We start from the raw sequence: 27,785 nt of genomic DNA, 5'->3' as shown, positions 1-27,785 counted from the left end.
TATGTCCAGGTCCAGGTTTGCAAATACATCAAAATATATATTCTGGCCAACAAATTGAAGATTAAGCTGCTTTATCGTTGGCGATACTGTACAGTATACAGAAATAAACGAGTGAATCGGATAAACATTTTAACATATTACAAAAGTGTACAGTGTTAAAATGTTGTTTTGACATTTCGTACATCTGAACACTGAATTACTGAATCTGGATTTTGTAATAAGTAAATAAATAAATAAACAAACTGCTTTGAGTTTCTGAGATGTTAATGATGGTGTGTTTCTCTATAGACATGCCATGCCTTCATTCTGTGCAGTGTGTCTAAATTCTCACCCTAGCTGTTAAAAGCTTCTTAACCCCCATGTGACTGATATATATATACATATATATATATATATATATATATATATATATATATATATATATGTATATGTATATATATATATATATATACGTATATGTGTATATATATATATACATATGTATATATACATATACATATATATATATATATATATATATATTTGCCCAACTAATCTGCCTCTGCTTTAAAGATTCTACAGCGCTGCACTTTTCGGGTGGAAATAAAGAAACCGGTGAAGGAAGAGATTTTTTTTTTAGCTGCCATTACATGGACAGGTAGTAATTAGTCTCTCGAACGTCCCGAACTTCAAACTTAACACCAAACAGATAAACAGCTTAGTTTCTTTCTTCATCGATAAATTAAAAAGTGTAATCTTTCTTCCGTATAAGAGGAACAACACACAAAATGCCACCCCATCATGGATTATTTTCCTCTCGCAGCTCGTCCGATGTGTTTTCTTCCTCGCACGCTGTAGTGATGATGATTAAAGGTCCACGATAAAAGATAATGATTGTCGGACTGACGTGAGAATAAGTTCACTATTGACTCTTCTTCAGATTTACACCATGTGTTAGTGGAGATCAGATTCGTTCTGTCCTATTGAGGTCGTCATGGCATCGGAAAGGACCGCGGAGGATCCAGTCGTGGAGCGCAGTTCCCTCCCACTGGACATCGATGATGTTCACGTACTGCTTCAAGGTCAGTTTGTGTGTCCGTGTTACTCTTTATTGTATGTTTATATTTGCAGATGACGTTTATCATAAAACAAACTGGATTTAAACACAATTCAGGGTTAACGAAACAAAAAACATTTTAAACACTTCAGTATTTAAGCAGGAACAGAGTAAGTGATTTTTCCACTGAAGGAACCTGACTTACATCAAACACCAGTTAAGGTTTTATGGCTGTTGACTATACACTGTAAGATGGCAACCATATGTGAAGGCAGTTTATAGAGGATGACCTCATAAATAAACAATAGTGGTCTCTTTTTTACACTCAGAGGAGGTGACAATAACGTTACATACGACCTGCAACGATGAGTTCTGTATTTATCTCCACTGAGTCTGAGATGAATGGTTAAAGTCGATGGGGAATTCGTGGGGAAGTCGCGGCTGTGTTGTTTTTGTTTTGCAAATTACTGTATTATTAATCGGAGATAAGAAGGAGAGATAAAAACAAAAATGACATCATTACCGCAGAAAATGTCATGCGTCTCTACTTGGTCTCTTCTCTCACGCTCGAGTCATTTGGATCTCGGCCCGCTTACTAACATGAGACAGCATCGCTCGAGCCAGGGCTTTAAAAAAAAAAAAGCAAACAGGAGGATAAGGTTTGACACCTGCTTGACCATCAGGCAAAGCTAACACACATATCGACCTTCTTTACTCCTGTTTGAAAAAAAAAAGCTTACCTGTGGATACATCTCTGATGCAGTGCTTAAATGATATGGTTTTATTCTCATGCCACAAATCTCCCAGGTGTAAGCGCCACCTCCACGTCTTTACCCGGATTACGTCTGGATGTGTTATTAAGCGTTATTCATAGGGAGGGTGGTCATGAATGTCAGGACTGGAGTGAGGAGATACGTTCAGAGTTGCCTCAATATGCCATAGAGGAAAAGATCAGATCTCTTGCAGAGTTTTTTAGAGGACACGGTGCGAGAGACAGTGGTTCGTCTGCTGTCCCACACGAGAGGCTGGAAAGTTGAACACACGGGTTTACATGTTAAGTATTACACCTGAGCTGCAGTAGGGGGACAGGAAGTGGATTTTGGGAGGATGGATGGATGAGGGTAAAGTAAACTATGAAAAACATCACGACGTGAACGGTGTTGTATACACAGATACATATAAAGGTTATGCACTCTGTGTGTGTGTGTGTGTGCTTGGTGCCTTATGATGGTTTGATGTTCTTGTAATAAGTTATAATCCCAGCTGTCTCAGCTGTATTTCACAAAATCATTTAGTTACGCTTAACAGTGATGTTTAAATCGACGGAGCAATGTCCGCTCCGTCATGGGAAGCCATGTCCGCTCCGTCATGGGAAGCCATGTCCGCTCCGTCATGGGAAGCCATGTCCGCTCCGTCATGGGAAGCCATGTCCGCTCCGTCATGGGAAGCCATGTCCGCTCCGTCATGGGAAGCCATGTCCGCTCCGTCAAGGGAAGCCATGTCCGCTCCGTCAAGGGAAGCCATGTCCGCTCCGTCATGGGAAGCCATGTCCGCTCCGTCATGGGAAGCCATGTCCGCTCCGTCATGGGAAGCCATGTCCGCTCCGTCATGGGAAGCCATGTCCGCTCCGTCATGGGAAGCCATGTCCGCTCCGTCATGTGATAACTTAGCTTTGTAGCTGTAGTAATATAGTATATAATACAGTATATGTTTCTTATTTCTAGTGTGGTACCGCCAAGGGAACATCTTTTGTTTGACTTTAGTACATACTTCTGCCCTTTTACTACTTAATTTTAACGTGCACCGCATAATTGAACCACTGAATAATAAATAAATAAAACTAAAATAAATTAAAAAAAACCCTTATTCTTTGTCTGGTGATACTTATTTGTTTGACCGTTTGTTCAGTTTGTTAGTTTGTAAGTTATGAAGTTATGAAAATAACATTGGAGTCATTTGAGTTTTAATGTGCAAACATTTTTCTTTCCTCAGTGGAGCAGGAACAGATTCAGAAGAGAACCTTCACCAACTGGGTGAATGCACAGTTATCAAAGGTGAGGGTGGGGTGTGTGTGTGTGTGAGTGAGAGTGTGCGTGTGTGAGTGAGAGTGTGCGTGTGTGAGTGAGAGTGTGCGTGTGTGAGTGAGAGTGTGCGTGTGTGAGTGAGAGTGTGGGTGTGTGAGTGTGAGTGTGGGTGTGTGAGTGAGAGTGTGTGAGTGAGAGTGTGAGTGAGAGTGTGCGTGTGTGAGTGAGAGTGTGCGTGTGTGAGTGAGAGTGTGCGTGAGTGAGAGTGTGCGTGTGTGAGTGAGAGTGTGCGTGTGTGAGTGAGAGTGTGCGTGTGCGAGTGAGAGTGTGCGTGTGCGAGTGAGAGTGTGCGTGTGCGAGTGAGAGTGTGCGTGTGCGAGTGAGAGTGTGCGTGTGCGAGTGAGAGTGTGCGTGTGCGAGTGAGTGTGCGTGTGCGAGTGAGAGTGTGCGTGTGCGAGTGAGAGTGTGCGAGTGAGAGTGTGCGTGTGCGAGTGAGAGTGTGCGTGTGCGAGTGAGAGTGTGCGTGTGCGAGTGAGAGTGTGCGTGTGCGAGTGAGAGTGTGCGTGTGCGAGTGAGAGCGTGGGTGTGTGAGTGAGAGCGTGGGTGTGTGAGTGAGAGCGTGGGTGTGTGAGTGAGAGCGTGTGAGTGAGAGTGTGCGTGTGTGAGTGTGCGTGTGTGAGTGTGCGTGTGTGAGTGAGAGTGTGCGTGTGTGAGTGAGAGTGTGAGTGAGAGTGTGCGTGTGTGAGTGAGAGTGTGCGTGTGTGAGTGAGAGTGTGCGTGTGTGAGTGAGAGTGAGAGTGTGAGTGTGCGTGTGTGAGTGAGAGTGTGCGTGTGTGAGTGAGAGTGTGCGTGTGTGAGTGAGAGTGTGTGAGTGAGAGTTTGTGAGTGAGAGTGTGCGTGTGTGAGTGAGAGTGTGTGAGTGAGAGTGTGTGAGTGAGAGTGTGTGAGTGAGAGTGTGCGTGTGTGAGTGAGAGTGTGTGAGTGAGAGTGTGTGAGTGAGAGTGTGCGTGTGTGAGTGTGCGTGTGTGAGTGAGAGTGTGTGAGTGAGAGTGTGCGTGTGTGAGTGAGAGTGTGTGAGTGAGAGTGTGCGTGTGTGAGTGAGAGTGTGTGAGTGAGAGTGTGTGAGTGAGAGTGTGTGAGTGAGAGTGTGTGAGTGAGAGTGTGTGAGTGAGAGTGTGCGTGTGTGAGTGAGAGTGTGTGAGTGAGAGTGTGCGTGTGTGAGTGAGAGAGTGTGAGTGAGAGTGTGTGAGTGAGAGTGTGCGTGTGTGAGAGTGTCTGTACAATAAAGAGTGTGTGAGTGAGTGTGTGAGTGTGAGTGAGTGAGTGAGTGTGAGTGAGTGAGTGCGAGTGTGTGTGAGTGCGAGTGTGTGTGAGTGCGAGTGTGTGTGAGTGTGTGTGAGTGTGTGTGTGTGAGTTTTTATGATTTTTACTTGTAACTATTATAAATGTTAAGTTTTGTTTTCTGCTCTAAAGTGAAGGTCATTTCTGCATGTGTGAGAGATCAGAGAGGGTAAATATAACCTACTGAAATTTAAAGACAGACAGCAACAGGAGTTAGACACACACGCACACAGAGAGAGACACACGCGCGCTCTCTCTCTCTCTCTCTCTCTCTCTCTCTCTCTCTATTTGTTTCTCTCCCTCCCTCCCTCCCTCCCTCTCTCTCTCTCTCTCTCTCTCTCTCTCTCTCTCTCTCTCTCTCTCTCTCTCTCTCTCTCTCTCTTTAGTGTTATATTAACCTATAGTTAACTCCTGATTTATTGCCACAAAAAATATTTTTCCTCCTTTTATAAAGACACATCACAGTTATTGACAGTAATTGATATAAATGCAAACAAATTGTCATTCTTCAGAAAATCATTCTAAAATTTTTTTTTCATATATTATATATATATAAATTATGGAAATATTATTTATTACATGTGGTGTTTGTTTGTTATTTTTTTAAATAGTGAAGGGTGCCAATATTTCTGGAGTCAACCACAATTAAACCTCCAGTTAGACCTCGATCTCAGTAAAGCAGCATATCGTCTTGTCGAGGTCTATAAATAAACGCATGATGTCAGACATATCATAGGCTCTTAGACTCGCTCTGTTTCTCTCAAACACTTACGTTTATATTTAATTCGGTTTTAGCGTGAAATCTGATTATTTCAGTTTAACACAGTGGAGAATTTTGAAGGGAATTTTTAGACAACCTTTTTTATTCATTGCTCCGAAGTGCCAACAAAAAGCATGAAATCAAACGCATTGTGATGTTCATTTGTATTGGATATCTTGGAATAACAGAATTTCATATCAGTTCATATCGATTTATAAAGGATTTGTTTCCACGTGGTTGAGAAATAAATATATATTATTTATGTTGTGTCTTCTCAGGCAAGTCTAGAGTTAAAGGTGGGGTCTCCATTGTTTGAAAGCCAATGTTGACATATAAAATCACCAAAACAAACACGCCCCTAACCCAAACGGGTCCCACCCCTGTATCCATAGCTCCGCCCACACATACATACGTAACCCAGGCGACTAACAGAAAGAAACGTGTCTTTATCATAGCTGAAGGGAAGAACAATACGATTGTAGATAAACAAACAAGCAAAAATGCCACACAAGCATAATGATGTAAAGGACAAAGGCATATATTAGTTCTGTGTAACAAAGCAACACCAACGTTACTCACCTATCGAGAAGGAAAAAAGCGCCTCGGCGTCTTAAGTAAAGTCGGCCACATATTCACAGGTCGGAGTTTCCCGAGTCGATAACTCCTGAGCTAAACGCTGTTACTACACAAAACGCGGTTGTAGCTGCCTCTCTACATTACTACGATAGAAAAGAGGTGTTATTTGTGTAGTAACAGCGTTTAGCTCAGGAGTTATTGACTCGGGAAACTCCAACCTGTGAATATGTGGCCAACTTCCTGCTCCTTCAGTTCTCTCCAGCGCTGGAAAGCTGATCCTATATTAACACGTCCTACTTCTTGTCCTTATCGTAAGTCTTTCTTCTCTTTCTTTCTTTGTTTTTATCCTCCATGTCAATGTTAAAACCACTTTCCGCTAATATCACACACGTGTACTGAACACTCTCTCCGCCCATATCGACAAGACACGCCCCTTTCTGCTCATTGGCTACACGTTAGTTTTGTATTTGCTTTGTTTGTCGTCCCGACTTGGTTTTCAGAAGCATTTCTCAAACAACGGAGACCTCACCTTTAATCTCCCTGTTTTTTTTTTTTTTTTTACTCAGAGGCGGCCTCCGGTGGTCGTGCTGGACCTTTTCAACGATTTTAGAGATGGAGCCAGACTGCTGGACCTTCTGGAGGTGATGTGCAGCCAGAGGATGGTGAGTGTGTTCACGTATAACACTGCATTTGGTACTGATGCTAAAGTGTAATCTTTCTTCTTTTTATCATGGCTGTGTGAGTGTGTGAGTGTGTGTGTGTGTGTGTGTGTGTGTGTGTGTGTGTGAGAAAAGAAAGCTTCTGACCAGTAAGAGTAAAAGTAGTATGATGCTAGTATGTTTCTCTAAGCCGACCCGGTCTTACTGTTTTCAGAGTCGAGAGAAGGGCAAAGGTGTGTTCCAGCACAGGACAAACATCGAGAAAGCCCTGGCCTTCCTGAGGGGGAAATCAGTATGTGTTTAATAACTTTATCATTAATTTCCTGTCCGTATTTACATCAGAGAGAAAGAAATGTGCTAGTCTTTTGTCCTCGTAGATCAAACTGGTTAACATAAACGTGCCTGACATCATGGATGGCAAACCCTCCATCATCCTGGGGCTGATCTGGACCATCATCATGCACTTCCATGTGAGTTTTAATCTTTAATGTAGAAGCTCAACCTTGGCTAAGACAGAATTATTTATTTTATTAATTAATGGAATCGCAGTTATCACAAAAATTAAAACGAGCTAATTTAACAAACGTCGCAGGGCTCGAACAAGTTACAGAAATTCTTAACAGGGCTCAAATAATTTTACTTGAAAAATAAAATTTTAATTTTTAACTACATGAATGGAAAAACTTTTTAAACGAGTTTAAATTAATGAGTTGCTTTTTAAGATGAGATGAGATCTAATACTGATTTCTTAGAGCCTTTTTACACCCGGTCACTTCACGTGTGTGTTCTCTGATCCGATAGCTATCTGATTTGTTAAAACTGTTCCATTTACATCAGGCCACATAAACGCGTCTCGGCGAATCGGATGTCGATCCGATCTTTCTACTCCGCCCAAAATGCTAATATATTTGACCTCATTACCGGGGTAATTGAAGCAGAACACACTTTGGTGTGTGCGGTTTTCAGAACGCAATCAAAAAGAAGACAAAAAACTGGTTACGACGTTTACGTTAAATAAAACAGCGTTTACTGTTTGCTGCGTTTTCGCCGGCGGCAGCAGCAGCAGCGCGTTTTAAACCCAGACGAGACACCTGGGTGAAAGATCACCTGCGAGTGACGTAGTTCCGTTTGGGAGGAGTATAGCGCTGACGTATGTGGCTTGAACAACCACATTCATTTACACCTGTCCGGTTTCATCTGAAACGCGTCCCAGACCACCTCCTGAAGGGGTTTGTACCATCTGATTTATTTATATCCGTCTCCAAAATGTTTCGGAGGGCATTTAGACCTGGTCTTTTTACCATCGGATAGATATCGGATCACAGAAAACACAGGAAGTGACCAGGTGTAAAAAAAACCCAATTTGACATCTTCATTTCTTATTTTGTCCTCATCCAGATAGAGGAGTTGGCTCACACACTGTCCTTCAGTTCTCGCCAGTCTTCCCTGGAGTCGTTGGCCAGTCTGGATACTCGCTCGACGAGCAGCAGTGCACGCAACAGCCCGGTGCCACCGCATGGGTCACCGCTACACACACGCTTCAGGATCTCCGCTAAAAAAGCCCTGCTGCTCTGGGTCAGAGAGCAGTGTCACAAGTAAGGGACAACACAATTTAGTTAAATACTTCAACCTAATGATGAAGTAACCTGCTGTAAGATTAATGAGAACAGGATGTGATGTCATAGGAGAATCATTTTATGATTTTAATCCACGTCGTTCGGTCGGTCTCTCTCAGGGCTGGCTGTACTCTGAACGTGAAGGACTTTAAGGCGAGTTGGAGGAGCGGCGTGGTGTTCTTAGCCATCCTCTGCGCTCTGAGGCCAGACGTCGTGAGTCTATCCAAAGCCAGAAGCCAAAGCAACAGACAGAACCTAGAGGAGGCGTTTTACATCGCTGAGAGAGAGTTACATATACCTCGCTTACTGGATCCAGCAGGTGGGTGTTTGTTACAGAGCCTTCCTTTGTCACTTCACAGTAATACATACACACACATTTATATACATATATATATCTCCTGTGTGTGTGTGTGCGCGTGTCAGATGTGGACGTGAGAGACCCAGACGAGAAGTCCATAATGACGTACGTGGCTCAGTTTCTCCAGTACACCAAAGACACCCCAGCTTCCGAAGAGGACATGCAGGTGCAGTGGTCATAGCTCTTCATTTAATGATCGAACATACAGTAGCTTGCTTGTTGCCGCTCCACATGATTCTCATGACTGTCACATTTCAGGCAGCACGAAAGAAAAAAAAACATTTCTTTTTGTCATCGATGTCATGTCAAGTAAAAACGGAAATTTTGTTATAAACGCCATTTTTGCCACAATCTCTCTTTTAAGGTTTAATATGAAGCTTTGTTTCTACCAAAGGTTCAGTATCTCACTCCTACTTCACGTGCCTCTCCGGTCAATCTGCCCTGTAACTTCACTCCCGCTGTCGCAGCCTCTCCGTCCCGACAGGTACGTTCACCTGTATATGTTTGTCTTAATACTGTACGTTTTTCTCTTTTCTGTCTGTCCTGTGCCACAGTAAGCACAGATCACCACCTAACTTGTGTTCAGCAGCACTATGGCATAAAACCTCTCACTAATTTTATTAGAGATACTCGGTTCAGATACTCGGTTGAGCACTTTGTGTTGCGGCTCGGGGATCGACGAAAAGAGGTGACGTCTATAACGACACCATCGATTCCTTCCATCAAACCTCGGCAAGGACTAAACGAACGAGCTCTAGAGAATAAAAACAGCTCAGACTGCTTCAGTTTCCTTGAATTACCATCCAAAATGTGTGGTTAAGCCACATGTTTAAGATAAGATATATATACCTTTATGAACAGGGGGCTTAGAAGCCTTTATTATCGCCACATATACATTATAGCACAGTGGAATTTTTTTCTTCACGTACCCCAACTGAGGAGGTTGGGGTCAGAGTGCAGGGGCAGCTATGATACAGTGCCCCTTGAGCAGGGAGGGTTGAGGGCCTTGCTCAAGGGCCCAGCAGTGGCAGTTTGGCTGTGCTGGGCCTTGAACCCCGGTCCTCCGATCAACAACCCAGAGCCTTAACAAGCCACAATGGGGAAATTTCTCTGTTACAGCAGCAAAAAAAAAAAAAAAATTTATATAAACTATAAATTATATAAACTATAGATGTATATATATAAAGAATAAAGAATTCTTATGTTTAGACATAATTAAGATTTCTTTCCCCTGAACAAGGGGAATCTTTTATTACACTTTTATTTATGAGTAAGCGAGTAATTTATAACCATACTGTCGACCTCTTGAACTTCGAAGTCTGTTTATGATCAACTTTCCTGGTCATTTGTGTTTTATAAGAAATTAATACACCCCCACGGTCATACGATCAAGTCTCACAAATATTCTAAACTTGTCTAAAATTGGCAGTGTGACATCTGAGACTTCTTAACTAAATGTTAAAGTCTAACAGTCTGTTCACGTGAAGTCCCTCTGTGTACGCCGTCGTTATAGAAACACTAACCTACTGTATTAAGGCGGTAAAGTGTGAAGAACAATATACTCCATCGTCTATCTTTGTTTTTATCTTTGGTCCGAATTTATTTCGATTTTATTACAAATGTTTTTAGACCTCGTCTACTCAGAAAGTCCAGGAGGTGACGTGTTGGCTGGAGCAGGCATATCAGGAGCTGCTGGAGGGATGGGAGTCCACCGAGGGAGAGAGCTACGCCGAGAGATACCACGTAAGCACCGAGCACGATCTATCGACACCTCAATAACAGTCAAATGAACGTTTCATGATGTTTCATCTGGAATTGAGATACCGTTAAGACAACAATATCATAATGTAATACTTTTAATTGGACGTCAGTGTTAAAGTAGCGAGTAAAAGCCTTATCGTTTGATACAAATATTTAATATTAATCTATCTATCTATCTATCTATCTATCTATCTATCTATCTATCTATCTATCTATCTATCTATCTATTTATTGTGTTGCAAAATTTGACTGATGGTTTAAAATCAAATACTGCAGTAAAAAAAAAGCAAAGACTTTTGTACTGGATTGTTTATTCCTTTTTTTAATTAATTATTATATTGTTATTTTTTATGGTACATGCTACGTTATTTTTTTACTATACATTTCATTAGACATTATTTACAACACAACTTTATTATATGCAAAATAAAGTCTAACGTTCATTGTTTCAGGTGTTCCAGACTTTCGTCGTGTCCTTTAACGAGCAGCGGCGGCCCGTTATGCCGTTGCTGACCGCGATGAAGAGGACGACGAAGCTTAGCGAGGAGCAGCGAGCTCTCCGACACGCCTGGGATTCTCTGGCTGAAAAGGTCAGAGGTCACAGCATCATCGTGTTCACTAAAGAACCATGCTTTTATGTACATATTTGGATGATTAACGTGATTCGTGAACGATTTATTTGTTGGTTATAGCTGCGTGAGTATAAGACAGAGTTAGACCTGAGTCTGCCCTCTCCTCTGGACGCGGTGGGACGCTGGTTACTGAGGGCCGAGGAGACCTTGGCTGATGGTGATGATAATTGTCAAGACCATGCAAGAGCTGCTCGGGAGGCCCGTGAGAAACATGAAATGTTTAAGGTGCACCTAATAACTCAGACAAGCTGTAGTAATGAGTAAATGTCGATCATATTCAGACAAGGTTGGTGTGGAATTACAGAGGCGATTCCCTCAGATGGGTTTTTAATATCAAATTAAAGGTGCGGCCTCTAATGTTTACCGAACACTCTCTCCACCCATATCGACAAGACACGCCCCTTTCTGCTCATTGGCTACACGTTGTAATTTGTTTTTGTTTTTGTTTAGTTTGTCGTCCCGACTCAGTTTTCTGAAGCATTTCTCAAACGACGGAGACCCCACCTTTAAATGTTTGATTAAATAAATAGTCTCATCAATAGTCTGTGGAGATAAATACTGTGTTTCAGTTCTAAAGAATAACGAGAGAATCATTACGCCTGTTTTTTAACGCATTTTTTTAAATTTGGTACGGGTTTGTGTTCAGTCATGTCTGGAGGAGATGCCTCGTCACACGAAGACGTTCCAGGCATTCCGGAATAAGGACGAGTACGGAGAAACAGCGGTTCCTACTGACAAACTGGAGGAGATAAAGAGAAGGTCGTTAAATCAAAAACTAAACAATGCGAATCGAACTCTAAAAAAAAATTTATTAAAATATAAATTTTTATTATTTCCAGCATTAGATTCTATCAACCAAATTGTTTAAGCAGGATCTTGAGATTAGACCGCTGCTATCGTACTGCAGTGTTATTATGTTGGCTTTGTAGACGTTTGTTGCTATTACTTTTGTAAGCGATCCGAGTACCGGTACTTCCGGTACGGGGTCTCAAAGTGACCTTTTTTCCCATAGACTCCCGTTATAAACTCGGCCAGCTCCTTTAGGGTGATAATGTGAACAAAGATTTAAATTGGTGTACCGACTGGCCTTTCGGTTGTGCCGTAGCCCCGCCCCCAAAATACGCGAAGTCAAAAAACTTTTTACAACATGGACATGTGACATATCAAAACACTCACAAAATGAGGGGAACTTCCTCACGTGTATTCTGATAACGTCACGTGAAAATCAAAAATTAGCAGGAGTATTTGGATGATGTCACACGTTCGTCTCCACTTGCCTCCAAATGTTTTGGCACCCTAGCTTTCTGTCTACTTGCTTCCAAAAGTAACACTGACCCTTATGTCCACTCGCCTCCAAAAAGCACCGGCCTTTGCGAATACTTGCATCGTCAAAGCCAACACCAAAGTTTGTCACGACGAACTTTACAAATCTAGTAGTATATTTTGATTGGTCAATAGGAGTTGATCATAAACAGCAGCTCTTTATAACCACAGCCTCGACGGATGTTCAGTCTCAAATACAAATCACAGGTTTAAATAACTCGCTCGTTCTAACATGTTATTGTTCCAAAGTCACAGCTCTATCACAGACTTGTACAACAGACCCGGCACATAAAGAGAGTTAGACAATAAATTCTAAGGTTTTATGAGATGTTGTCAGAGCTGAAGATAGTGGAGTCAGAGGTAAAGCTGTAAACATGGACATCCTGTGTAGTTTTGCATCAGTAACTAAGCAGATTATAGTACAGCGTGAAATAAATTTGCTTATATTCAGTTCGTTTCATAGGTTTTATTTATTTATCTATTGTTGTGTTTTTACACACGTATTAGGTTCACTACCGTACGCGTCAGCGCTAAATATCACGGCATAAGACTCGATTACCAGGATCTCAGACACACCGTGCTAGATCTGCTGGCTCAGCTGAACATCAAGCTACGCACTTGGAAAAGAGGATACGTTTCCCAGGAGGCCGTGCGGGTCCTGCTGAAGGATTGGAACGTAAGTGGAAACGTGAAAGATTCTATCAAGTTAAGAAATGTCTAATTTTTCCGTCTCGAATCAAATCGCAAGATGAACGTGTGCTCATATGTGAAGGGATAGAAAGATTTTTTTCGGTCTTGTAGGAGACCGTCAACAAGCAGGGACTGACATCTACCCTGGAAGAAACTCTACGCAAGCTCAGACACATCGCTAACAAATATACCAGCAAGTCTGCTTTGGGTGAGTGAATGTTTTCTGGCCAAATGTGAAAACCCAGACTGTTTCATTGTGAAAGCGGTCATGGTGTATAATCGATAAAGAGTCGCAGCTTAAACCGTTTAATGTGCGAATGTTTGATGATCGCTAATCTCTCTTTCGCAGCGGGCGACTCAAACCGCGTGAGTAATCAGATGAGAGATATAGAGACAGAGACCGCAGCAATACTTGAAGAGGTGAGAACGGTGAAAGGCACTATATCACGCACGCTAACAGCTTGGGACTCCTACTGCGACTCTTACACCTCATTACACGCCTGGCTGGAGCAGGGATCTCAGACAAACCGACACGGACAGCAATCCGAAGTACGAATCTACAGCTAGCTCTATTTTTATGAGTGTAAATAAATACTACCGTGTTTCGGATCGTTAACTATCATTTCCGTGACCCTAGGTGACGATCGATATGATGTCCGAGTGGAGCTCTTGTAGGGAGCGGCTAAACGAAGTCGGGAACTACCTGACGGGTGTCACGGATCCACAGACCAGCCGCTCGGTTTCTGACAATCTCTGCAGGATTAACCTGATGTGGGCCGATTTTGTCAGAAGAACCCAGATCGTGAGTCGCTATTAAATCGTCACACGTCCCTTAGCACGCCTAATTGAAAAAGTAACGACGACGTTAATGAAAACGTTTAATACCCTGTTCCCTGTGCTAGGAACTCGTTGAAGAACAGAGTGTAACTTCTCAGTCTCTCCAGGGTTTGATCAGAGAGGCCACACAACTTCTTAAGGAACCGGTGGAGGTTCTATCAGGATCACTTCAAACATACAGGAAGAGACTACAGGTAGAGTTAATCATCTTTTTATTCCCCATCATTATAAAATAATTACTGTATATAATTGTAGTCTCTCGAGTGTTTGTCATTTATTTTTGAATTAATGATCCAAAACTGTTTCTGATGCTTAGTTCATGATGAAGAAAATACAGGATGTGGATCTGGATTCTTTCTCTCCATCACTTGAGTTCTCAACTGAAACCCTAAGCAAATTCAAGCAGGCCATTCCAGAGGTGGTGATAGCATGGAATTATCCCAAAAATGGCACACCATGATTTTTTTTTAAATTTTGTGTTATATCTGTTTTTTTGAGCCTGTTTGTGTTCAAATGTACACGACCAGGTGCTGCGGACGCTCTGCGAGGCCGTGCAAGTGTCTGAAGAGTTGCAGCAAACCGTCTCGAGTCTGGACGGTCGTCTGGCCGAACTTATACATTGGGAGGCCGAAGCCAGAGAATTTTATGAGCTCTTAAAGGATAAATCGCACCGACTGCAAAGGGAGCAAGACTCAAGGACCCGGGTAATTTTATTTCATGCTGTTTTTTTTTTTTAAATAATTATTGAATGAACTGGATAACTAAACTGAATATATCTTTTTTTTTCTTTTCCTCCACTGTAGACACTGATTTCTAGAGGTCTACAGCTAGAAGGCCAGGTGGTGATGGAAGAGCAGGACCTGCAGGAGATGGTGATGTCACGTCAGAAGAACTCACCACTACAGTACCTCATCGCCTCTACCATGCAGGACAGGGTCCGTTCGACAGTCACGCAATCACAGGTATTTTAGCACTTTTAGCACTTCCGAATGTTCTTTCGTAACCGATGATACAAGATTAAGGATATGATGTCATCGTTCATGTACCCATATCTCTAGGAAGCAGTCGGGATGCTCAGCTCCTTGGGCATCCGCAGAGATCGAAGCCCTACAGGACGTCAGCCTCCACGAAAGGTTTTCGTCCAAGAACAAACGGTTACAAAACCCGAAACAGAGCCTCAGCCAGTACCTATGATTGTCGTCCAGGAATATCAAGAAGAGAAGAGTCAAATCCGACAAGTAGGGAAATCACAGTTAAGCAAAGAATCAGTAAAAGACCTTTCACTTCAGAGTAAACCGGAAGCCCACGCACAACAACAGGTTCTAACTGAAGTCAAGCCACAGGGTAATCTAGTAGATGTTGTAGCCTTTGGGGAAACACAGAGACAAATACCAAGTAGTACCAAAGAAACCATGGAATCTCAGTCAGATCAGCTGGAAACGAAACAAACACAAGAGCAAATCCAGCCAGCACCTCTGATTGCGCATGAGGAACCAACACAACCACAGATGCAAACCCAGGGGCAGCAGCAGCAGATGCAAAAGCAGGAACAAGGTACAAGCCAACAGCAAGCCCTGTTCCAACAATCAGTAAAGGGAAGAAAGTCTCAGAAACGTGCTGACAATCGGCCTTGGTTACATCAGAAGGTCCAGGCAGAGTTTAAACCACAGCCCAATGTTATTGCCACTGCTGTGTCTAAAGCTTCAGAACCTACAGCAGACACAGTCCAGGCACAAGCGATAGGGACCTGCATCCAACAACAGAAGCCGGTCACGGTTACTACCAGCGATGCATCTCAGGCTCAAGTTTCCGCAACAGACGCAAACCGATTTCAAGCCATAAAGGTCACACAGACACAAGCCAAAATGTCTCAACCCCAGCAACAACAGTCTGTGCTGCAGGCCAAAGTGATTCAAGCCCAGCAACAGCAGCCTATGACTGTCGTTTCCAGTGTTGCATCTCAAGTGACTGAAGTACAGCAACAGCAATCTGTCATGCAAGTGACACAAACCAAAGTGGGTCAAGTCCAGCAACAGCAGCCTGTAACACAAGCTAAATGGGGTCAAGTCCACCAACAACCCCCTGCCTCGGAAATGCTAGTAAAAGAACCGAAGGTACCGGATACGGTGCCTGTTAAATCACAAAAACAATCTCAGGCTACGACTATCCAACAACATCCACAACCATTCACGGCCACCACATTTAACCACCCACCAACAAATCTATCACAGATGCAATTACCAGGCATGACTCAGACTCGACCTCCAATTATGTCTGAAACTTACCAATATCTGCCAGCTATGGGGAAAGAAAGTCAAACCTTAATACATCCCCCAACACCAATTCAGCCTCAAATAATAATTCAAAGGCAGCCAAACGTAGTTGCAGCCCACTCTTTACCCCAGCAAGCAATACCTCCCAATCAATCTCAAGGTGCAACTGCGACACCAGCCAAGACCAAAAGTACAGCTCCTATCCAACCACGCATAATTACTATGCCACAGAACCAACCAGAATTCTATAAACCATCTCAATCCCCGCCTCAAACAATGGGCATGGGTCAAATTTATGGCAACGTTCAGATAAGACCACAACCCCACATCCAGCAACCTCAGTGGAGACCAGTCGTGCCTGACATAATGACACAGAGTTATAATGATGCCCCCCACCAGGGTTTCATACCATCCCACATGCCACCTCAGATGCAAATTCAGAGCCATACACAGTCACAAGGTGTCACACAAACTCAGCAGTGGGGGCCGTTAAGAGGAGGTCTGATGACACAGACTTACCCCAATGTCCAGGGTTTAGATCACGTGCAGCCATATGCTCAGTCTCAAGGTTACCCCATTTCTCACCCACAGTGTCAGCAGTGGGGCCGATTCCAATTTGAACCAACAGTGCAGCCTTATTCACAAATAAGCCATCAAAGCCCAGTTCAGTCGTTTGTATCATCACAGCACGGGCAACCTGTCAGACAGTCGAACATGGTCAGCCAAAATTACCCAAGGGTTCAGATGTCTGAAGTCCAAATTCAAGTCACTCAGAGACCACAGAGCCCTCCTCGGGAATGGGCGATGCAACCAAGGCCACAATCCCAATTTACATTTATGAACATGCTTCCTCAACCAGTGGCCAACACTCCTTGGATCCAACCACCAACCCAAGCCTCAGTAAGACCTCAAGGTCCTGCTCCTCAAAGTCAACAGCAGCAGTGGCCACAAAACAGGCCTGAGGTTTCATTTCGGTTTCAGATTCAGAGCCAGTGTTTGCAGTCACAGCCTCAGCTCCAGGTTTTGCAAACGCCAAAGTCTCCAAAGCAGCAGCGACCACAACAGCAGTCAGTGGCTCATATCAAATCTCCAGCCTTGAGTTATGTAAGACCCCAAGGTCCTGCTCCACAGCAGCCCCCGTCTCACCAGCAGCAATGGCATCAATACAAGGCTGACAGTCCGTTCCAAATTCAGACCCAGAGCCAACCTCAGCTCCAAGTTTTACAAAAGCCACAGTCACCAGAACAGGAGCAACCCCAACAGCACGCAGTCGCTCTGATCATACCTCCATCCCAGGTAGAGGCTCCTCCACAGCTCTGTTCGGATGCCTATTCGAGAGCAGAGGAATTAGCAAAGAACAAGCTTGAAAATGCCAAGCGCTGCCTTAAAGAGCACGTTCTAGAGGCATTCAACGTATTCAAGGGCAAGAAGATAACTCAGGAGCAGGTGATTTTTTCAAATAAGTTTGCTTTTACAGAGCATCGGGTTTGAGATCTTGAATAATGTGTATAAATGTTTTACAGAAATCTCTCGATCTTGAGCTCCTGAAGGAATTTCTGAGGGCTGTGCAAGAAACGGAGGCTTTCTGCACCCCGTCTCAGCTCCGAGAAATGGAGCTCTTTACTCAGTCTGTCAGAACTCAGTGGGAGGTGATGTGTGTGTGTGTGTGTGTTTTCTGTTTTCCGTGTGCAGTTTAGCGCCACTCTATAAAAAGTAACGGTGTGAAAAAGACAATTTAATTATCCTTCATTTTTTCACTATGATATCGATTTCGATTATTAGTTTATGCTTCGTGGTGCTTTTATTAGCTTTTATAATATAAAATCTTTAATTGCCCGGTGTGTAAATGATCTGCACTCCAACCGTACAGTATTTCACAGCATTGATAACATTTTAACAAACACCGACCACGACTATAAATCTTTTACTCAAACTAAGTGGGTAAACATGTTTAATATAGAAAAATAATCTGCTGTGATAAAGCAGAGTTACTGATACAATGCAATGTTGTTTATTTCTCCATTACATCGTCTCTAATAACATCCCAAATCGGTGTGTTTCACTCCAGACCCCGGAGACAGAATATAAGAATATAATTGTATTCCTCTTGTAAGACGTTGAACGCTTTAGACGTTCTTCCTCAGACGATGTTAAGTGTTGTTGAAGTTCTTTGTTTGTCTCGCCCCACTTCCAGTCTTGCTTCTCTACAAAGAGCGGTCTAGTTCTGACCGAACAGCAGCTGGAGGCCCTGAAGCAGTTGTGTGAGATATTAAGTCCTGAAGATGCCAACAAACTGGCACAGGCTCAGCTCCAGGAACACGATTCGACACCCCCTGCCATTCAGTGTCAGTCCAGAGGAGATGACGACACGAGGCCAACAGACTGTGGGTGAGAAAAGGAAATGCGTAACTAATAGAATGGAACAAACGTGTAAAAACAGAACGCAGAAACAGATTTTTTTTTTCTTTTTCATATTGGCGATAGGGCTGGGCGATACGGCTGAAAACCGTATCACGATATCAGTGTTTCGTATCGGTCGATATCGATATATATTGAGCTTTTTTATGACCCATTTAAAATAAGGACCAGGAGAAAAATATATTAGAATTAAACATTTTTATTTTAAACTTAACCTTCCTCTGATCAGAATCCCCTCAGTTATTAAGACAGAAATGTCAACAACCAGGAAAACTCAAATAATTACAATGTAAACATGAGACTAAAGTCACAATGAACACTTAACTATTATCTCTTAACATTTGAGGTGCAAAATGAAAGAAAATGTAAGAAATGATTACTAAAGTGTAATCAAATAGTGCAAAGTGTTGAATATAAATTTAGAGAAACCTGAAAATGTATGGGATTGGCCTTTAGCGTGTCACTCCGTACGTTGCTAGGTTACCAGAGAGCGAGTGCCTTTGTTAATGCGACATCTGTTTTCTTCCGACGAAGAAAAAAAAAATACAGGACGTTTTATCGAACACATTTTTTATCGATATCGATCACGTGTCTATCGCGATACGTATCGTTATCGTTTTATCGCCCAGCCCTAATTGGCGATATCGTTTAGATTTTTTATTTTTTAAATTGAAAATGACAAGGCTGTATGCATCCACTATGAAATGTATTTCAGTTTGCCGGTTACTCTGTTGACATCGAGTCCTCTTCTGTTATTTGTTAGTGTGCTTGTAGAGCAGACAAAAGAGGCATCTATACAGAACACCGCCCTTCCAGAGAAGCCTGTGGAAATCACCACTCAGGTGAAAAGATAACATAACGTAATGTCGGATGTATAGGTAGTGTGTTTCTGAGTAGCGTTTGATCTTTATATCCGTTTGCTAACTTGTACAGTACGTTGCTCTACACCGCTGTGGAATGCGTGTTCCCTACTTAACACAGACATGTTTGCATCGTAGACCTGCCCCAGCACGGCTCAACAGCCAAAAACAGCGGAGAAGAAAGAGATACTAAAGCAGATTAGCACAGAAGAGGATAGGTAGGTCTAAGTAAAGCCCTCGATCAGCTCTTCTTGGTGCCATTTGATCATACTGATGAATCAATTCATTTAGATCAGCAGTGATTGATCGTGTATGTTGTATATCGCCGAATCTGATCTAAGACGTCATCGACGACATTTAGAAATGATCGTTTACATATTTCTACTTTCGTAGGTACAGAAGCTCCAGGTTCGCCCTGCAAGCTCAGCTGAATAGGAACGAGCAGAACATGCTGGGAGATCGCCCCTCCGGGTCAGCCACAGCCACGGACCTACAAAAGAGACTCCGAGAGCTAAAGGTAGCGTAGGCGTTCACCAAGATGTGAGCCGTGGTCCAGGGTTTTTTTTTTTATTCCAAACACATCACCTATCTATGTGTGTTTTGATGATTTAGGCTTTGCAGGACGAGACGGAGACTCTATGGTCAGAGTACGACGTGCAGTGCTCCCAGTGTTCTCAGGTCAACGAGAGAGCGGTGGAGCAGGACCGGGCCGAGCTCACGGTCAAGTGGGGGGAGCAGAGAGTGCAGCTACAGAGGAGGTGAGACGTTTGTATCGTCTTCCACAGATACACAGATATACAATTTTCAGGATAAGGTTCAGAATAAATTTTGCCTCCAGCACAGTGTTTTGCAGCATGCATAATGCTTAGCGTTTGTCTTCGTGAGCACTGTGACAGATCCGTGCTTTTGTTTCTATCTTAGGGTCGATTCTCTTGGTTCAGCGCTGGAACTCATGGATTCCATCGAGCACCACGTCGCAGAAATTTCTGAGCGTCTCGACACGTTCATCAAGGAACCCAAAGATGTTAAAGGCTACATGCTGATTAATGCAAACATCCTGAAAGATGTTAAGGTAGGGAAAGAGAAGACACTACGGGGGCATATTTACATGATGTCGCTGGTGGATTTAGCTGACACTTTACTAAGAGTGTTGTGTAATTGTGTCCATCACAGGACTTGGATGAGAGCATACAGACGCAGATGGACCGCCTCGCTCGTTTTGACTCAGAACCGAGCCACCTGGACCTACGTGACCGCTCTCCCCTCACACAACTGGTGCTGAAGCACCGATCCAGCCTGGATCGTCTCCGGCAGCAAGTACGCAAGAGCGAGGCGGCAGCGCGTGCCCTAGACCGCTTCCTCGTATCGCTGCACACTTTGGATCAGGATGTCTTATTTATGCATAGCGCCCCCTCTGCTGATGTGACCGCACTGCAAGACAGCAGGACCAAGTTAGCTCTGGTCAGAAAAGGAGCAACAAGCCTAAGTGATAAAGCACCACAGCTGGACCAGCTCCTTGGAGGAGCCCAAATGGTGGTGACACAAGAGGGAAACTCTGTGACCTGTCTGGATATGGTGGCGGTCCTGGTGCAGAAAGTGGAGGACGTCGATGACAAGCTCATTATCCGGCAGGAAGAACTTCAGCAAGAGCAGCAGAGCAAGGGACTCGGGATGAGGAAGAAGACTCTGCTGGCAGAGGTGAGGAAGTTACAGGGGGCGGCAGAGAAGCAGGGGTTAAAGGAGCCCACCATGCCGGCTGTGCAGCACAGGTGAGGACTGTTTTGTGCAATCTATGTAGGCTGTTTAAGGAGATGGTTTTGGTTTTATCATCCTAAGCGAGCGCCTTTTGTGTGTTCGGTAGGATTCGTGCTTTGTCGGATCTGGAGATGCAGATGAAGTCTCTCCGTCCGGAATACGAGAGTATTAGGGAAACAGCTTCAAAACTATTTCCAAACACAGAGCAGCGTGATGAGATGGAGACCGCTTGGGAGGAGACGGAGAGAGCTGTCGCTGAAAGGTGACACAAAACGACATGACGACAGCTAGCTTAAATTCTTTTTACAGTTTAAAAGCTGCCAATTGATGTTGAAGTGTGATGTGTGTGACAGGCAAGAACACTGCAGCACCCTGATGGACCTGTTGAAGAAGTTTCAGAGCTGTCGGTCTTTCCTGGGCAGCATCCTTCAGAGGGCGGAGCAAACCATCAGCGAGCAGGCGTCGTACATGAGTAAAGACAGCCTCCAGCGCCTCATAGCCAGGGTGGGTCGACGTACACATCCCAGAGAAACGTTTAAATACACTTAAATCAGAAGCCGATCATTTTTAAGTAATGAATAATAAATAACGTTATCTTATATTTATTCATCATAATTCATTTATGAATCCTATAAATATGTTGAAACAGTAAACAGCGATTATTTTAAACTGTAATTTTATATAATTATATATATCTAATAATAATCTAGAATTTTTATTCTGTTAATTCTTATTTCTTTTATTATTCGTTATTTCCTTTATCATTAATTATGTTTACCTTCTGCTCTATGTTTATGTTCTGTAAAGCTGCTTTGAGACAATGTCTATTGTAAAAAGCTCTATACAAATAAACTTGAATTGAATTGAATAATTGGCCAACAACATAATACTGTAAACATTTAAAAGTAGTAGTAAATAGTTCTTTCCCTGTGAGTTGTATAGTAAAGGTGAGGTCTCCGTTGTTTGAAAGCCAATGTTGACATTTGAAATCACCAAAACAAACACGCCCCTAACCCAAACGGGTCCCACCCCTGTATCGATAGCTCCGCCCACACATACATACGTAACCCAGATGACTAACGGAAACGTGTCTTTATCATAGCTGAAGGGAAGAACAATACGATTGTAGATAAACAAACAAGCAAAAATGCCACACAAGCATAATGATGTAAAGGACAAAGGCATATATTAGTTCTGTGTAACAAAGCAAAACCAACGTTACTCACCTATCGAGAAGGAAAAAAGCGCCTCGGCGTCTTAAGTAAAGTCGGCCACATATTCACAGGTCGGAGTTTCCCGAGTCGATAACTCCTGAGCTAAACGCTGTTACTACACAAAACGTGGTTGTAGCTGCCTCTCTACATTACTACGATAGAAAAGAGGTGTTATTTGTGTAGTAACAGCGTTTAGCTCAGGAGTTATTGACTCGGGAAACTCCAACCTGTGAATATGTGGCCAACTTCCTGCTCCTTCAGTTCTCTCCAGCGCTGGAAAGCTGATCCTATATTAACACGTCCTACTTCTTGTCCTTATCATAAGTCTTTCTTCTCTTTCTTTGTTTTTATCCTCCATGTCGATGTTAAAACCGCTTTCTGCTAATGTCACACACGCGCACTGAACACTCTCTCCGCCCATATCGACAAGACACGCCCCTTTCTGCTCATCGGCTACACTTTTGTTTTGTTCTTGTTTAGTTTGTCGTCCCGACTCGGTTCTCTGAAGCATTTCTCAAACGACGGAGACCCCACCTTTAAATAGTGTAGTCGTGACTCCTTTATAGAATGTATATTTGTTTTAAATACTGTGTTCAGAATTATAACTGTGGCGTACGAACAGTAAAATGTGACTAATAATGAAATATTTAGGTGTGCGGGATAAAGGAGGACCTGAATGGCCTCGGACCTAAGATCGAGGAGTTCAGGGCCGTGTGTAGGCAGCTGCAGTCTCAGCTAAAGAAACTCCCAGACTGCTCAGAAACTCCATTTGAAGCCGAGGCAGATGCTCTGGTAGACTCCTGGCTGGATGTAAGGGGGTTTTAACACAAGTCCATCATCCTCTCTTTTTAATATTAAAACCTAGACACGTAAAAGTCTTTTCCGTGCCGAAGATTCCATTGTGAAGGTTTACTTTGTTTTTGTGTGCCTTCAAAAGGTCTCAGAGAAGACAGACAGCTACCTAGACAGCCTGCGCATGGGTTTGGAGGTGTGGGAGAAGCAGCTTATTCTCGGAGAAGAGTTAGAGGTTTGGACGACCGCTAAACTGAGTCTCTTTGCAGAGTCTCACTCATTCAGCAGCGAGAAAGAGGTCTTCGAAATGAAGGTTTGGAAATCTCCTTCTTGTTGTACGATAAGAGAATTCGTTTTTTTTTTTTCCATTAATGCTTTACTAATCACTTGCAACGTTATTTTACGTTTTACGTACGTAAGGATGAAATTCAGAAGCAGGAACGGAGCATCGAACAGTTTCTCAGGAAGTCGATGGAGATCCAGGAGCTGCTGCAGGGCAAAGAGCCTCCACTGGAGCTACAGGTTATTTCACCTAATAAACAAAATTAATGGTTTTTCTTCTCTATGTCCTCCGGTGTCTTTTTATTTATTTTTTTTGTCAGTTGTCAGATCTGTTTCTCAGAAACTAATACATGTCCTCAGGTCTTGGAGACTTCTCTGAGGAAGAAGACGGAGCAGGTGAAGGAGCTTTTCGACAGCCGTACCGACGTCTTCCAGGAGCTCCTGAGCGTACGAGAACGTCTCCTGCAGAGGGCCGACGCTTGTCAGACAGCCATCCAAAGAATTCACTCCTCAGTGAGGATGCTGTGTGCCGACAGCAGAGAGATGCTGCAACAGCATCTACAGGTGTGTGTGTGTTTTTTTTTTTCCCATATAGTGGAAAATGCTTCCGGTTAGATGATTAGTGTCCATTAAGCTTCAGAATCCCAGCCCAAAAAAATGTATATAGTGTTAATGTAAAAATCTTTCCTTTACAGCGATACCTCGAGAATACCAGTGCACTGATTTTTTTTTTGAGATACGAGCTGTGATGTGTGAGATACGCAAAAATTTTCGAGATACGAGCATTAATGTAAAGAAAACAGAAATTATAGCAATTGAGTTCAGTTCAGAGAATTTTAGTGAAGTTTAGTTAAGTTCCATTTAAGTGTAAAGTAGGAAAAGCGTACAAAAGCGTAATTCCTCCTAACTCCTCCGCCTGTTTACTCCTCCCTCAACCCCGTGCGCATCTTCCTTTAGCTCGAGTCGTCTGATCTCCAAGGTAAACAATACACTTTATAGTAAAACCAGTTTTTTTTAACATTCTCTTTTATTACTGTATGTTTTTTATACAATATTTGTCATTTATAAATACAAGTACTGTAAATTTTTCATATTAAAACACATAAAACAAAACAACCGGAGCGGAATTATGCGATCGGATTAATGGGATTCGGATTAATTTAAACAGAGAAAATTGCTTTGAGATACGAGCAAAGTCACGGAACGAATTAAACTCGTATCTCGAGGTATTACTGTATTTTCTTTTTGTGTGCACTTTTCTAGTTTTTCCTTTTTGAGTTATCTGCTGGGGGGCACGGTGGCTTAGTGGTTAGCACGTTCGCCTCACACCTCCAGGGTCGGGGTTTGATTCCCGCCTCCGCCTTGTGTGTGCGGAGTTTGCATGTTCTCCCCGTGCCTCGGGGGTTTCCTCCGGGTACTCCGGTTTCCTCCCCCGGTCCAAAGACATGCATGGTAGGTTGATTGGCATCTCTGGAAAATTGTCCGTAGTGTGTGAGTGTGTGTGTGAATGAGAGTGTGTGTGTGTGTGTGCCCTGTGATGGGTTGGCACTCCGTCCAGGGTGTATCCTGCCTTGATGCCCGATGACGCCTGAGATAGGCACAGGCTCCCCGTGACCCGAGGTAGTTCGGATAAAAGCGGTAGAAAATGAATGAATGAATGAATGAATGAGTTATCTGCTTCACTTATTGAGGCGCTTCACTCCACATGCATCTAAACCGCATTGTGCTTGACAAATTATTTTTTTGGGATCGGACCGACTCTGAAGCCTTAACTATCGATCGCGGACTTTCTGTGAAATCCTCCGTAGGATCTTTCTGATCAGTTGCTGGATCAAGAAGAAGAGGCCGACTCTCTGACGAAGGAAGTGGAACTCGTGTCCAGCGTGACCGCCCCACAGGCGCTACAGGAACTGTCCGACAAAAGCAAGCGCCTCAAAGATAACATCGCGGTGACTCGGGAGTTCATCAGTCAAAAGAAAGAACAGAGAGAGAAAAGTGCTCTGGTCCAGTCTATTAAAGGTACTCGTTTTTCAGTTCTGGGTATTTCCTCTCTCTCTCTTTTTTTTTCTTTTTTCTTAACTGTTCTTTCCTTTGCAGATGAGTGCCAGATGTTCGAGGACTGGCTACAGGACACACAGCTTGCCGTCAACGAGTGTTTCGAGAACCCTGAGACGAGGGAGGACGTGGAGGCGTCCATGCAGAGACTACACGTAAGCAAACTCGTGATCCAACACCCGACCGATCTGACTTGAGAATTCAACAGCGCTGTTATATCTGAGAAAACGATCCCTGAAGATGCTCTGACGTTTCGTAGGATTTCCTGATTTCCGAAGAAGGCGACCATCGACTGGCCCAGGTGAAGACGGCTTTGGAGAAGAGAGGTCAGGAAGAAGTTCCTGCTAAAGCCCATGCTGAACTGTGTGCCTGGCAGCAGGAGCAGGAGGGAGAGCTGACCACACTGCAGGCTCACTGTCAGGGACGCCACAAACAGCTGGAGGACATCCTGATCAAGCTCAACAGGTCAGGTTCTTACCAATACTGTATGTCCTTCAGTCATAAAACATAAAAGCGCTCTAGTTAATATGCATTCTTTAAAAATAGCTTGCAAGCAGAACACGACCATTTACAAGATTGGCTGCGGCAGAGAGAGACGCTACCAGCGCCATGGGAAAAGTTCAGACAAGTTCATGAGGATTTTCTTAAGGAAAGGTAACTCAGGTCATACCACATTTTTAAAATGTCTCTATATATCTATATATATATCTCAAAACTGTCTGTAGTTACCTTGACAAATGCATTGATAGCAATACTGATTTGATACCAGTTAGTTACTAGTAAATAATAATAATAATAATAAAGTGATATCAGCCTAGGGGTGGCTTAGTGGTTAGCAGGTTCACCTCACACCTCCAGGGTCGGGGGTTCGATTCCCATTTCCACCTTGTGTGTGTGGAGTTTGCATGTTCTCCCCGTGCCTCGGGGGTTTCCTCCGGGTACTCCGGTTTCCTCCCCCGGTCCAAAGACATGCATGGTAGGTTGATTGGCATCTCTGGAAAATTGTCCGTAGTGTGTGTGTGAGTGAATGAGAGTGTGTGTGCCCTGTGATGAGTTGGCACTCCGTCTGATGACGCCTGAGAATATCACAGTCTCCCCGTGACCCGAGAAGTTCGAATAAGCGGTAAAAAATGAATGAGTGAGTGAATCTATTCTGAGAAGGAACTACAGCACCTCTTTTAAATTATATATCAAAGCAAAAACTTACTCAGTCCTACACCTTTCTAAATACCCGTGCGTTTAGAACGCTAACACAAACATAACTAATTCACAAGTTTCTAGACGTTTCTCGATCATTTTCCAGTCAATATTCTTCACATTTCGTTACCGTCTAGCGGACGCATCGAGGCATTCGGCGACTTGTTAGCGTCCATAAGACTGAAGGGATTAAGAGGAGACCCTGTGCTCAGAGACAGCGAGTCCCTGGTGGATCAGTACCACAGTCTTGGAATTCGCTTGGAGAAGCAATCTGAAATCCATAAATCCTTGGAGAAGGAGATAGATACTTTTTATATTAACGAGGAAATCACCAGGACTTGGGTGAAAAACGTAAAACAGAGTCTGGAATCACTGGACAAAGACAAAAAGTGTCCAGCAGAGGAAAAGCTCCTGCAGACTCAGGTACAAAGCACAGCTGACTGAGGTTCAGTATCTATATTAAATTTCATGTAGAACATGTAAAGAATTTCACGCTGTGGTGTCAGGCTGTTTTAGACCTACGTGTCGAGGGCGACTCCAAGATGGCAGTTTTGAAGGTGGACGGCGAGAGCCTGCGTGCTCGTGAAGAACTGGAAGAAAGCACGCGACGGGAACTAATCGGAACGCTGAGAAATATAGACGAGGAATGGCAAAACGTTCTGGATTCAGCGCAGCAGATCGAAGCTCAGGCTAAGCTCCAACAAACTCTTCTAAAGGAACTACAAGATCTCCAGGATCAGGAGAAGGATATCCGATCGTGGGTGGACGAACAAACGCGAAAGCTGGACTTTCTTAACAAAGAGACTCCAATAAATGAAAGGCACATCAGGCTGCAGGTAGGTTCAGGACATGGTGGCTGAAGATGTTAGCATTGTCTGGACGTTCAAAATATCTGGTCTTAAAATTTTATTTTATTCTAGGAGTTCCTGAGTCTGAAACACGAAGGAGACGCAAAATTGGAAGCTTTAAGAAAAAAGGGAGAGAGCGTATGTGCGCACGAGGAGAGGAAGAGACCGAGCATCGAACGAAGACAAAGAGAGACGGAGGAGGCATGGACAAGGGTCCTGCAGACTGCATGGGAAATAAAGGACCAGATCGAGCGTGAAGATTTTCTCTCCGAGGAACTGAAGAGCTTCGAAGATCAGCTGGAAAGCACACGAGCTTGGATCAGAGAGCTGAAAGCCACCCTGCAATCCAAACATCAAGCTGCTCCAGCCGAGGAGATACTTAACCAAGCTCAGGTTCAGAAAGTGTTAATATTTCTGTACTATATCTTATATTTTGACTTTTTGTATATTATTTATGCGCTTAAAAATCTGTGTACGG

General features: G+C 43.4%; 1 protein-coding gene across 10 annotated transcripts in view; it reads left to right on the top strand.

The window, feature by feature from the left end:
- Positions 1-27,785, top strand: part of syne2b (spectrin repeat containing, nuclear envelope 2b) — a 99,461-nt gene that overhangs the window by 2,611 nt on the left and 69,065 nt on the right. For 9 of the 10 annotated variants that reach the window (XM_047812660.1, XM_047812659.1, XM_047812666.1 and 6 more), the window contains exons 2-44: positions 920-1,061; positions 3,029-3,090; positions 6,304-6,399; positions 6,611-6,688; positions 6,774-6,866; positions 7,795-7,991; positions 8,132-8,331; positions 8,436-8,536; positions 8,765-8,854; positions 10,000-10,113; positions 10,584-10,721; positions 10,824-10,988; positions 11,410-11,522; positions 12,594-12,762; positions 12,888-12,984; positions 13,126-13,325; positions 13,414-13,578; positions 13,679-13,807; positions 13,930-14,031; positions 14,141-14,317; positions 14,417-14,575; positions 14,672-17,332; positions 17,410-17,535; positions 18,081-18,274; positions 19,068-19,146; positions 19,303-19,382; positions 19,558-19,681; positions 19,777-19,922; positions 20,086-20,236; positions 20,338-20,933; positions 21,026-21,181; positions 21,273-21,423; positions 22,785-22,943; positions 23,071-23,238; positions 23,346-23,447; positions 23,568-23,771; positions 25,016-25,226; positions 25,305-25,417; positions 25,522-25,727; positions 25,809-25,916; positions 26,597-26,882; positions 26,966-27,295; positions 27,380-27,700. In XM_047812660.1, the coding sequence (XP_047668616.1) occupies positions 974-1,061; positions 3,029-3,090; positions 6,304-6,399; positions 6,611-6,688; positions 6,774-6,866; positions 7,795-7,991; positions 8,132-8,331; positions 8,436-8,536; positions 8,765-8,854; positions 10,000-10,113; positions 10,584-10,721; positions 10,824-10,988; positions 11,410-11,522; positions 12,594-12,762; positions 12,888-12,984; positions 13,126-13,325; positions 13,414-13,578; positions 13,679-13,807; positions 13,930-14,031; positions 14,141-14,317; positions 14,417-14,575; positions 14,672-17,332; positions 17,410-17,535; positions 18,081-18,274; positions 19,068-19,146; positions 19,303-19,382; positions 19,558-19,681; positions 19,777-19,922; positions 20,086-20,236; positions 20,338-20,933; positions 21,026-21,181; positions 21,273-21,423; positions 22,785-22,943; positions 23,071-23,238; positions 23,346-23,447; positions 23,568-23,771; positions 25,016-25,226; positions 25,305-25,417; positions 25,522-25,727; positions 25,809-25,916; positions 26,597-26,882; positions 26,966-27,295; positions 27,380-27,700 (9,405 nt within the window). In that variant the 5' untranslated portion in view covers positions 920-973. The remainder of the gene's footprint in view (positions 1-919; positions 1,062-3,028; positions 3,091-6,303; positions 6,400-6,610; positions 6,689-6,773; positions 6,867-7,794; positions 7,992-8,131; positions 8,332-8,435; positions 8,537-8,764; positions 8,855-9,999; positions 10,114-10,583; positions 10,722-10,823; positions 10,989-11,409; positions 11,523-12,593; positions 12,763-12,887; positions 12,985-13,125; positions 13,326-13,413; positions 13,579-13,678; positions 13,808-13,929; positions 14,032-14,140; positions 14,318-14,416; positions 14,576-14,671; positions 17,333-17,409; positions 17,536-18,080; positions 18,275-19,067; positions 19,147-19,302; positions 19,383-19,557; positions 19,682-19,776; positions 19,923-20,085; positions 20,237-20,337; positions 20,934-21,025; positions 21,182-21,272; positions 21,424-22,784; positions 22,944-23,070; positions 23,239-23,345; positions 23,448-23,567; positions 23,772-25,015; positions 25,227-25,304; positions 25,418-25,521; positions 25,728-25,808; positions 25,917-26,596; positions 26,883-26,965; positions 27,296-27,379; positions 27,701-27,785) is intronic. The other variant, XM_047812665.1, reaches the window with a different exon arrangement.

This window comes from Tachysurus fulvidraco, chromosome 4 (assembly GCF_022655615.1).
Source record: "Tachysurus fulvidraco isolate hzauxx_2018 chromosome 4, HZAU_PFXX_2.0, whole genome shotgun sequence".
NCBI classification, from domain to species: domain Eukaryota; kingdom Metazoa; phylum Chordata; class Actinopteri; order Siluriformes; family Bagridae; genus Tachysurus; species Tachysurus fulvidraco.
Note: the sequence above shows the minus strand (reverse complement) of the source record. Positions and strands in the feature narration are given on the sequence as shown.